Here is a 12,819-nt window from a genome sequence, read left to right on the forward strand (position 1 = left end):
TGATTAAGTTTATTGTCTAATCATTGCTTGATTTCCTTAACACTACAAAATCTGCTACTAATAACTATAATTTCAGTCTAATTATAGTAATTTATTTACACCATAAATACACAAATATTAAAAATTACTTTTTTAATATAAATAATTAACATTTGTATGGAATAAGAAGTTACGTACTAATATAATTTACTCTAGTGGCTCCAATTCGACATCCGGTTGGATATCTTTTTATAAGTGGTCCTTTTTTAGATGAGGACAGCGGTGGTGGTTTTGTTAATCTTAACTTCGGTACTGTTTGACATTACGTTTGAAATGGAGGTCGGGTAAAATTTATTTATTTTGAACCGTTAGCTTTTCAGCTCTAGATTCCTTGCCTGCCTCTATATATACACAGCATGAATGTCTGAAACACTTCATCACTTGCAGTTTTAGCTGAAGAGAGAGCAGAAAGATGGAAGTAATGCAAGTGCTTCACATGAACAAAGGAGATGATGAAAATAGTTATGCAAAAAACTCGAAAGTGCAGGTCTGCATCCCCTTTTCCTTTTATTTATTCTTATATTTAACAATATGTGCACGTATACATGTTTGCTCGCTTCCATAGTCTAGATGTAACGGATGACACGTTAATATATATATATATATATATATGAAAGAAGCAAAAAAAATAGAAAAAAGGTTTTAATATTCACATGGTTTGGAACAATTTCTCGAGGTTTATCCATGGCACGATCGAAGCTGCTTTTTTTCTTTTTTTAGTCTTGAAGATCACAAAAGTGCAGTCAATATGTGCTCGGGGCTCTTATAATTGTTTAATTTTGCAGAGCAAGATAATATCTCTAGGAAAGCGAATCAATGAGGAGGCTATAATGAAAATTTTGTGCAGCAATATCCCTGACATCATGGGTATTGCAGACCTGGGTTGCTCCTCTGGACCTAACTCGTTGTCAGTGATCTCCGAAATTACTGATATCATCTATGCCAAATGCAGAGAGTTGGGGCGTCCAACACCAGAACTGAAGGTCTTCCTGAATGATCTTCCTTATAATGACTTCAATTTTATTTTTGGATCCTTGCCAGCATTCTATGATAAATTAAAGAAAGAAAAGGGTTCCGAGTTCGGGCCATGCTTTGTATCAGCAACGCCGGGTTCTTTCTATGGTAGATTGTTTCCTAGCAGGAGCTTGCATTGTGTGCACTCTTCTTCTAGTCTTCACTGGCTCTCGCAGGTTTGTATGACAGACATATATACTATATCATTATAATCAAGTGCATGTAGGAACAATCAGCTAGCACACAGGGCTGGTTTCGCGTAAGCCACCCAATTCTCCTACAAACAATTAGGCTCGCATCGCTTGGTCTTGCATTTTATTGTTCATCTTAATTTGTGCTTGCCGTTTGTTTAGAAAAGAGGTGAATGGGGGAGAAGTGAGGAGAGAGGGCGGTGATTGCGAGGAAGAAAATAACTTTATATATAATATTTATGATATATATTAACTTAATTATATTCAATATTTATTATCTTTCTTTCACTTTTCACTTATATTCAATATATATATATATATATATATATATATATATATATATATATATCTCGAGGGTATAATTTTCCCCATCCCTTCCCTTCCCTTTTGTTAAAGAAACTGTGAAGGACAAAGCAGTCAAATGATTTCCCTTCTTTATTGCATTTGAGCTTTTTCGGTGGCTTAGAGAATAATTGCGAGTGCAATTAAATTCACCTACCCTGCTGCACAATTTTATCAGTTAAAAGAAAATATTGTTTTTTCATATTTTCAAGTTATTTTTTAATGAAAAGATATCAAAGTAAGTAGTTTTCGAGAAAGGAAAGATCAAGACACTTAGAAAAAAGGGACATATATCCTCGTTTTAAAAATAAAAATTCATTTTAAAACTATTTTTTAAATATAATTGTTTTTGTTTTTTAAATAAATATGATTGTTATTTGTTTTTTCTATAGTTAAGAACTGTCTATAAATATAAAAACATAATGAGTGTGTGCGATAGGAGAGATAGGATGCTTTCATTGCTATCTAAAAAAAAAAAAGACCGCATCAATCCTTTGTTAAAATTATGTATGTTTGCTATTATGGTGTATGATATGATTTTTATTTGTAAATATATTAAAATTTTTTTAAATTTTTTTATTTCAGTACATAAAAATTATTAAAAAGACTAAAAAAATATCAATTTAATATTTTTTAAGATAAATATATTTTTAAAACATAATCAAACACATATGGAAACACGTGGTACACAGGGACTACATACTTGATTGATTTCTTCATCCCATAATTTAAGTGGTCATAAAATCATAGTCTCATTAACAAAACATGTTGAAATATTTTGGCCAAGCAAGTAACTTCAATGAGCTGGCACCGGCCTGTTCCAAATTCATGGCTGGTGTATTATATCAAGACAGCGTGGTTAATTTATTCGTTAACGAAATATGTTTGATCATCGATGGGCATTGCTTTGAAAATCAAGAGAGAGAAAAAAAAAACAAATGATATAAATATTTCTTATTGGATAGAGTTACGGGTCTAGCCAACTTATAAATTTTAGATATCATTTTTTTAAAAAAATACGTGTTTCAGGACAAAATTTATATAAGATTCTAAATCTTAAATTTATTATAAAACTGTAAATCTTAATATTTTAACGTGAGACAATATCTTTTAAGGTACTAAATCAATTAATCTTCTAGTTTCCCCTCTTACCAAAGAATGCTTAATTAAGAAAAGATAGCAATTAATATATGAACAGGTTCCAGCTGGTCTAGAGAGCAACGCGAGGACGGCCATGAACAAGGGAAAGATTTATATATCAAAGTCAAGCTCGCTTTGTGTGTTAGAAGCATATTCATTGCAGTTTCAAAAAGACTTTTCGTCGTTTCTAAAATCACGTTCGAAGGAAATAGTTCCCGGAGGCTGCATTCTCTTGTCATTCATGGGCAGGAGATCTACCGATCCCACCACGGACGAGAGTTGCTACCATTGGGAGCTCTTAGCACAGGCACTAATGAGCATGGTTTCTGAGGTGATTAATTTCGTAATGCTTTAAGTTGATCTTGAGTATTTGCTTACAATTTTACATTGAAGTAATTCCTTGAGTAAATCTGCACATTTTCAACCTAGCTAGATTTCATTTCATACCTTTATCGAAAATAGTTTATTCAATATTTTTACATTTATTTCACTTAACTTAACGGAGTAAATTATAAGTTAGTCCTTGCATTTTTTATAATTTTATAAATTAATTACTCTATATTTAAAAGCATAAGTTAGTTCCTCAACCAAAATTAAATGTTCTTTTAAAAACATTTGTTAATTTTTTTGAAATGCATTTTTAATTTTATATGTGGCAGGTAATTAAAATTAGAAAATTTATTGACAAATAGATATAATTTAGATTTCATTTCATACCTTTATCGAAAATAGTTACAATCGAATAAGAAAACATAAAATCTTAATAATACTATTCTTAAAAAAAAAAACAAATAGAATAAGTAATATTTTATTAAAAGTACAGATATATAATAGTTTTACCCCTTAACATATCGCTTTATTATGTTGACTTCGATAGAAATTTTAAATTGTGATTATTTAGCTGAAGACGTTTTCGATAGAAATCCAAGTATTAGAGGATAATGCCTCCCAAAACTTTTCTCATATTCGTAGCTCGAGAGAAAATGGCTTTATAGATACCAAGCCTGACTTTATGTTTAAGTTGATCTAAATTCTTGTTGCCGTGATGTTTTCCATTTGGGATAAGCATCTAATTAAACGAATAAAGTCGGTGTATAACAGTTTATTTATGCCAGCACAAAATGCATATAACCAACTTGGGAATGGAACCACAACATTCTTATATATATATATATATATATATATATATATATATATATATATAAACATCAAGCTAGCTTTTGTTTTAATTTTGGCGTTGACTAACCCTACAGGGGCTCGTCGAGGAAGAAAAGGTCGATTCCTTTAACGCCCCCTACTATGGTCCATGTGTGGAAGAAATGAGGTTAGAGATTGAAAAGGATGGTTCTTTCAGTGTCAATCGGCTCGAGACCTTTGAAATTGACTGGGATGGAGGTGTCGACGATGTGGACACCACGTCTGGTGCAGCATCACGTGGACAGAGAGTGGCCAAGACAATCAGAGCCGTCGTGGAGTCGATGCTGGAATCTCATTTTGGGAAGGACATAATGGACGCATTATTTCGAAGGTATGGAGAGATGGTGGAGGGTTACTTGTCAAAGACCGGAACCAAGTACACCAACTTGGTCATTTCAATGGTTAGAAATTAAGGGCTAGGATATTGCAGAGTATTACTTGTACAAGATTACTCGAGTAATAAGAGCTTCATGTCATTATGTCTTTTAAATGCATGGTTGTAATTTATCGTATATTTAGGATACTTGGTTCGAAATCTTGGATTTTGAACAATAAATTGGCACAAGGTTTGCTTGCGTCCATGTTATAGCAACTTTTAATTATCCCAATTAATTTTTATAAAATCAAGATTTAAAACATGAAGATTTACTGGATCTAGGAAAAAAACAAAAGCTATATCGATACACGACGTCGGGCGACGGCTCACGCTTTTTTTGTTTATTTTAACAAAAAGGTTTTTTTTCTCGATTGGGGGAAACAAAGATTTTATTGGAATCGCCATCTAGTAATTTGAGGGAACTAGAAATCCCAAATTAGACACTGGTCCCAGAGATTCGGGTACGGGGTTAGTTATGATTAAGGGAAGGTAGACACCACCCTTAAAACATCCTTTCAATAGAAAGGTTACCCTTACTTGTGTGTTTTCTATTTGATTCAAATGCGATTATATTTTGGGCTTATTTGTAAAGTTTTTAATGATTAATGTCGGTCCCTAAAAATAGGAGACACATTAAAAATGACATCAGTCCCTAAAAATTAGGAGACTCGTCTAAAATATTGATGTTTGTCCCTAAAAAGAAGAATTACGTCTGGGTTACCAAAAGAAATAATGGATATAATCCATTATATTTTGGGTTTATTGGTAACTTGTTTTTTTAAAAACGGTTAACGTCGGTCCCTAAAAATAGGAGACGCGTTAAAACTGACATCAGTCCCTAAAAATTAGGAGACTTGTCGACTTTGTTTTTTTGTATTTTTTTTACAACATGCAAGAAAATTTACAAGCATTTATATATAAAAAAATATCAAAAACACCAGTTGAAACCCAAAAAATTACCTGAGTGTCAATGTATAGGTAAAGGACTGAAATACCCTCGGATTTCTCGAAAAATTACGAAAATGCCACTGGCGGCGCGTGTGGCACACGCGTGGTTACTGTGGGCGGCGGCGAGATTTCCCGGCGAGATTTCTGTCCAACCGACGGTCGATCCTGGTAGATCTGAGGACGAGGATTCTGATGGAGGTGGTATCGTCGGTCGTTGATGGCTGACGAAGGAGAATCGACGACTTGAAGCTTCGGTGGCCGCCGACAATCGCGGCCCTTTTCCGGCCAACTGAGGCGGCGAAATCAATGAAAACCACCGGGGTTTTTCTTTACATCAAGGGAGAAAACTTTCTGTGGTGGTGCGGAAGCTGGAGACGGCCGGAGATGGGAAATCGGGGGAGAGAGAGAGAGTCGCCGGCGAGAGGAGAGAGAGACTCTAAGCTGTGCTATGGTGTGAACGCGCGCATGGTTCACCGATGCATCTGAAGGCTGTGAACCGTTGGATCTCCTTTGAACTGATCTTGCGGCTGCGATTGGCTGGATCTGGAAGTTGATCGGACGATCCGGATGAGAGGAGCCTTGATCTGGTGTGTCGCGGTGCACCGAACGGTCGGTACACCGGATGACGTGGCGCAACGGATCTAAAGGAGAATTGTTTTAAGGGCTGAGATTGATTTGGGTTTTAATTTGGTGTGGTAAGCTCTATTGTACCCTATTAAATCAACGGTTCAGATCTAAACACTCTAGATCTAACGGTTAGGATATATTTGGTATTTTTCAAATTATTTTTTTTGAAAATCAATATCCTACTCGCATTAAGAAATAGTGAAAAAAACGTGAATAGTAAAGATTTTTTCTTTGTTCTTTTTCCCCTTTTCTTTTTTTTCTTCCTCCTTTCTTTTCTTTTCCTCCCCTCTCTGTCAAACTACCACTGGCTATTTATAGCCACAGGAGACATGCATATCTTCAAATATTATTTTTTAAATCGCCGTTTGCTTTTATCATTTGTTTAATCGCTGTTTGCTTTCGGCGCACCGCGTTGCGCCGTTTGACCATTTATTTTATTATTATTATTTTTTTTTATTTTTTTTTATTATGTATAATACTACATATTTATATAGGTAAAATTAAAAAACTCTATTTAGTATTAGAAAAAACCTGATTCAACCACTAAAAATCCATTTTAATGACCGAAAATTATTTTAAACACTGGGAAAAAACTTTTGATGGGTATCAACCCAGTGAACCGGGTTTTAGTCGAAAATGATGGTTTTTAACCCGAAACAGCTCGAAACTCATTTTTTACTCTGGTCGACATGGTTTGACCCGTATTGACCCGGTGGACTCGGTTTTGGTCAAAAATGACGGTTTTGACCCGAAACGGCTCGAAACTCATTTTTTACCCTGATCGACATGGTTTGACCCGTATTGACCCGGTGGACTCGGTTTTGACCAAAAATGACGGTTTTGACCCGAAACGGTCTGAAACTCATTTTTTACCCTGGTCGTCATGGTTTGACCCGTAATGACCCGGTGGACTCGGTTTTGACCAAAAATGACGGTTTTGACCCGAAACGGTCCGAAACTCATTTTTTACCCTGGTCGACATGGTTTGACTCGTATTGACCCGGTGGACTCTGTTTTGATGAAAAGATGCGGTTGACTCGAGAAAAGTATATTTTTGAATTTTTAAACTTTTTTCTTAATTTTTTTGGATTTTTATAAATAATAATAGAAATAAAATAACATTCGAGAAAATCTTGGTGGATCCAAAATTGGGTTACAACAGTTGCCCCCTCTTTACAATGCTTACGGTGCAAAGGCATTTGGAAAATTCATTTTCTTTTGACTTTGCATAGTAAGTTTTGTAAAGAAAAACGATGGAAGTGTTGAAAAATGCACAGATTTTCAGTTGGTCTAATTCTTATGGGCGACCTGCCCAAGTGAAAAACATGAAAGTGTTTTCAATATTGATCTTGTGAAATACATGAAAGTGATTTCAGATTAATGTTGTGAAATACATGAAAATGATTTCAGATTAGCATTGTGAAATACATGAAAGTGATTTCAAAATTGAATTTTTTTTTTTTTGTGAAATACATGAAAGTGATTTCAACCTTAGTCTTGTGAAATACATGAAAGTGATTTCAAAAATTGATTTTTTTGTGAAATACATGAAAGTGATTTCAACCTTAGTCTTGTGAAATACATGAAAGTGATTTCAAAAATTGATTTTTTTGTGAAATACATGAAAGTGATTTCAACCTTAGTCTTGTGAAATACATGAAAGTGATTTCAAAATTGATTTTTTTTTTGTGTGAAATACATGAAAGTGATTTCAACATTGGTCCTATTTTCCAGGTGACCACCCTGATGATAAAATGCGAGGAAACTCGCAAGTGGTCTAATTGTTCCAGGCGACCTGCCCGATGATAAAATGCGAGGAAACTCGCAAGTGGTCTAATTGTTCCAGGCGACCTGCCCGATGATAAAATGCGAGGAAACTCGCAAGTGGTCTAATTGTTCCAGGCGACCTGCTGGTGAAAATGCGAAGAAACTCGCAAGTGGTCTAATTGTTTCAGGCGACCTGCCCGATGGTGAAAATGCGAGGAAACTCGCAAGCGGTCTAATTGTTCCAGGCGACCTGCCCGATGATAAAATGCGAAGAAACTCGCAAGTGGTCTAATTGTTTCAGGCGACCTGCCCGATGGTGAAAATGCGAGGAAGCTCGCAAGTGGTCTAATTGTTCCAGGCGACCTGCCCGATGATAAAATGCGAGGAAACTCGCAAGTGGTCTAATTGTTCCAGGCGACCTGCCCGATGATAAAATGAGAAGAAACTCGCAAGTGGTCTAATTGTTCCAGGCGACCTGCCCAATGGTGAAAATGCGAGGAAACTCGCAAGTGGTCTAATTGTTCCAGGCGACCTGCCCGATGATAAAATGCGAAGAAACTCGCAAGTGGTCTAATTGTTCCAGGCGACCTGCCCGATGGTGAAAATGCGAGGAAGCTCGCAAGTGGTCTAATTGTTCCAGGCGACCTGCCCGATGATAAAATACGAAGAAACTCGCAAGTGGTCTAATTGTTCCAGGCGACCTGCCCGATGGTGAAAATACAAGGAAACTCGCAAGTGGTCTAATTGTTCCAGGCGACCTGCCCGATGATAAAATGCGAAGAAACTCGCAAGTGGTCTAATTGAAAATACTTGAAAGTGATTTCAATATAATTTTGTGAAATACATGAAAGTGATTTCAGTAATAAGCTTCAAGGTTGATGAAAAAATTCTAAAGGAAGTCATACCTGTATGGTTGAAATCTGATTTGTAAATCGATCTCAGAGATGATGAAATCTTCTCAAGAAAGTCTTGTATGTACGGTTGGGATGTGATTTGTGGATCCCAAAAATAAGGAAAGCTTCTTAAGGAAGTCTTCTATGTATGGTTGAGATTCAATTTGTGGATCCCAAAAATGAGGAAAGCTTCCCAAGGAAGTACTGTATGTACAGTTGAGATTTGAGCTGTCGTTCAAAACGATGGTAGGAGTAAATTCCTTATAAATCACGCAGTATTTGGCAAAAGACATCATCAACTTCTTGCATTTTCAATACTCTCAAAGTTCTTAACTTTTGAAGCTTTAATCATGTCTTCCTCTTCTTCCAATGCTAACCCAAACCCCGTTCCTGCAGTAGAGCCTGCAGTTTTGCGTACTACCTTTGAAGTGAATGGTCGTCCGGTTACAATAGAGGATACTGTAATGGACAATGAAGATATTGCTGTAGCCGTGGCTAGAGACATGATCCTTCCTCGTGATGAAATAATGCTAGCTGCCAGGACCGATATTGAAGCGGTGAATCAGTCACTTGCTCTCAGTATCAGAGCTACTTCGTCTTTGGTGAACGTTGCAGAGCGTCTTCATGCCAGAAGACTTGAGTTGAATACTCAGGTTCTTGATCTCCATCATCAGATTGAGAATTTAAGGAATAGACTCCGTGATGAGAGACGTCACAGAAACAACTTGGAGAGGAGAAACCAAGAGCTGAATACACGTGTTGACTTTTGGCGGGACTATGTTAACACACGACACCTTGAGTTCGAGGAAGAGATGGAGCGTATGCATAAACAATTTGAGGAATTCCGAGGCATGATTAACCATCAAGATGAAAATATCCCTGATCGTCCTCGCACTGTTTAACATTTGTACTTGTAAACCCCTTTTCCATGAATAAAAATCCATCTTTCTTGTCTTCATTTATGAATTTTGCTTTTGTGGAATTGCCATCCTTGATGTGATTTAAAAGAACTTCAATTCATGTGAGTCTCGTTGGATCCTAGTGGGGATATTGTTTTATGAAATATCTGCAAAACAATTATGCAATGCATGCGAAGTTAGATGATATGCAATGCATCTTACCTGTTTTTGAAATATAGGTTCCCCCCTCTTTGATGCTTCATTGTCATAGGGTGGCTTTGTTTGCATTCCAAAGCCTTCTTTGTTTTTCAATGCATTGGCTCATTCATGTGCTAGTCATCCGCTCAGTTGTAAATGCAGTGCCCATCTTGGGCTGTCCGTGATGATTACTGCTCTCGCTGTTTATCAAGCTTGACAATGCCCCCAAGTGTGGTGTTGCTTGATTTATCATTAAGAAGCTTAACAAATCGTTCATCTCCTGGATTCTTTCAAGAATTGTTCTCTGATTGATTGTGCGCATCGTGCCAACACCCATCAAGATTGTCAATCAGCTATGAACTCACCTCTAGTTGAAACATAATAAGTTCTTCTCAACTGATCTAACCAGATTGTGAAAAGAAGTGTCTCGGCCTCATCAATGATATTGCTTTTATCACCCATACTCATATGGTGCAATGCGCATTTGAGCTTCAAATCAGATGGTCCCATAATCAGTCTAGGCAGGTGTGGTGCATCCTTCCAACATTCATTCAAAGGCAATCATGTGATAATATCTTTCAATAGTCATAGCCATATTGGAGACGATAAACCAAGACGAAGATATGAAGATGTCTTTCAGGTACATCCTTGTTCTCAATTGTTGTCGGGGTTTACTGGATCATAAACTGTTCTTGAACATTATTGCCTGTAATTGATCTGAATGTGCTCATTCACTGATTATCTTTCTTTGAACCATATTGTCCTCAGTTCATTGATTCATCATTTGATCATCTTTACCCCCCAGCTGATTTAAATACTGTTTGTTTTCCTTTTCGAAGGTCCATTGTATTGCCCCCAGGACTGTCGAGGAGAATTGATGTCATTTCTGTCAGGAATTTGCAAACTCGGTCGATGTTTTTCTTGTTTGAAAATCTTTCTTATTTTGAAATCAAATCTCACATTTCAAAGATCATGTCAATTCAAGTCTGATTGTTGAAATGAAATCAGAGAGATGTCAATTTTTGAAAGTACTTTTGGAAATCAAGCTTTGTTGGTCAAAGATCCAACACACGCTATTCAATGTAGTCCTTTGATTGTCTTGTATTTTTTAGAGAAAAGAAATTGACTCGTTGTAAGATTAAAATGGCTTTTTCCATGGTTCTTTGTATCCATTTTAAACTCTAATTTTGGGTATATCTTTTGATTATTTGTGATGAGGTGACCTTTTATGAATTTCAAGAAAAACAAGGTACCCGAGTCAAAACTTGAGGCTTAATCAAGAAAGATTGTTTCTTTTTCTTAGCACCAATTTTATCAGTATGCATAATAATCAGTAGCTTGATTCATGAAGTCACGACCTGTATGAAACAACTCTTCAAGCTTTGAGATCGCCATTTATCGGTTCAGATTGCTTACTTGATTAAAAAGGACTTTCTAAAGCACGTAATGTAGGCTATGGTTCATGGTTATGAAAGAAAGGAATTTCACAATCTCAAAAGGTGTTTGAGGGTTTCAAGAACCTAGGATCACCATCAATTACTCATCAATCTCTTTTCCTCACGTTGTTTTTGTAGAGACAGTGACATATAACCTTGTTAATCTCAAAAATCAAAATTTGTTTAACATAGGTCATAACGCAAATCCAACTTTTCTTTGATGAATAGCCAATCTAAACTTTTGAAGATCATAGAGGCTTTACCATAGACACACCAAAAGACATAACGCTTGATTTTTCGTGTTAACTTTTGGTATTTGTTGTGTCTTTATCAATCTTTGGCTTTCTTCTTCTAGCCCTTTCTCAATCATTGGACTTTTGTTCTAAGCCTTCCCTTTATCCACCGACTCTAACATTGTCTTCGTCTTTTTTAGGAAAAGATTCTCATTGCCCCCAGTGTGGGGTGTGATCCTAGTCAGGGTTTTTTATGAAAGAAATATTCTATCAGCTCAAAATGGGACTGCAAGGGATATATATTTCAAGAATTGTGAAAGGATGAAACAAAAATGGCCTTTTCTCATTTCAAGCAAGGTCGGTTAGAACCGATAAATTTTGACCTCATCCAATGTAATGGTTGAGACTTGTAAGAATCATAATTCACGAGTCCATAACTAATGAATCCACTACGTGTCATTATGCATACTGCTAAAACGTAGCTACATGGTGTGTGGTTCAAATTCATGTGTGAGCTCAAAAGTTTCTTGGTCACCTCATGCCATTTCAACAAGCATCGAGTCATTCAAGCAAAATAATTTTAATCTTCAGGATTGACTAATCTTAAACGCATGTTGGAGCTTGATCAAAATATTTTGTAAATAACCTTTTGAAAGAAACATCTCATGCGTTCAGAACAACAAAGGGACAAAGAAAAGACATGTTTCGTTAAAAGATGAGATGTGATCCTAAAATAAAATGCAGAATGACAAAACTCATAACAAAAAGGATCGACAGTTTAACACTCTTCTTGGATAAGCTTTTCTGGCGATATCTGTGTTTTGCCAAGCATTTCGATCACTTGTCATTCTGAGGATGTTGAGGTGGCAATATGGCCGATGATGTCATTTTTCACAAACTCAACTCAATTCTTTAAATTCTTGCAAATGTTCAACTGAATGACACAAAATCCCCCAATGATATTCATGTATCTTTTACTAAGGGGTGAGGGCTCAAAGGCGCACTCAAAAGGAGTTGAGGGCTCACAGACGCACTCAAAAGGAGGTAGGGTTAGAAAACGCACTACCAAAGGGATGAGGGCTTAAAGGCGCACCCAAAATGAGGTAAATTGGTGGAGTCAGGGCAATAAGTCCAGAGTCTAACAGATGCTGGTAGACAAACTCGAGTGGTCGAGGTATGTCAATCTTAGCAAAGACATTTGAGTAATTAATGCTACAGTGAGACCTGGTTGGACCACATAATTAAGGCTTCCCATCGTCAGGGTCATCCTTTGATTCATCTTTCATTATTGTTCTAGAATTCTTGGTAGAATCTTCAATCATTCCCCTCTTCATAGCTTGTTCAATTCTTTCGACAATCCTCACAACATCATGTCAATCTTCCCATGTTGTTGTGGTTATTTGTGGATTGGTAGAAACTTTCCAACAACCAGGCAATCTTGGTAACGCACAAAAACATGCAGCACCACCACTACCGACGTGTGGAATCACGCGTTGTCTCAACTGGAAGAGAAAATGAT

At 36.5% G+C, this 12,819-nt stretch overlaps 1 protein-coding gene across 2 annotated transcripts; it reads left to right on the forward strand.

The window, feature by feature from the left end:
- Positions 1-431: 431 nt before the first annotated feature.
- LOC133695451 (probable jasmonic acid carboxyl methyltransferase 2) lies at positions 432-4,504 on the forward strand. Of its 2 annotated transcripts, none has more exons than XM_062117457.1 (4): positions 432-526; positions 825-1,229; positions 2,785-3,057; positions 3,980-4,504. In XM_062117457.1, the coding sequence occupies exons 1-4, from the start codon at positions 452-454 to the stop codon at positions 4,334-4,336; spliced, it is 1,110 nt and encodes a 369-aa protein (XP_061973441.1). In that variant the 5' UTR covers positions 432-451; the 3' UTR covers positions 4,337-4,504. The 2 variants fall into 2 exon arrangements, with proteins under 2 accessions (XP_061973441.1, XP_061973443.1); XM_062117459.1 differs by having other exon boundaries at positions 825-1,022.
- The last annotated feature ends 8,315 nt before the right edge of the window (positions 4,505-12,819 follow it).

Source organism: Populus nigra, chromosome 5 (genome assembly GCF_951802175.1).
Source record: "Populus nigra chromosome 5, ddPopNigr1.1, whole genome shotgun sequence".
NCBI lineage: Eukaryota > Viridiplantae > Streptophyta > Magnoliopsida > Malpighiales > Salicaceae > Populus > Populus nigra.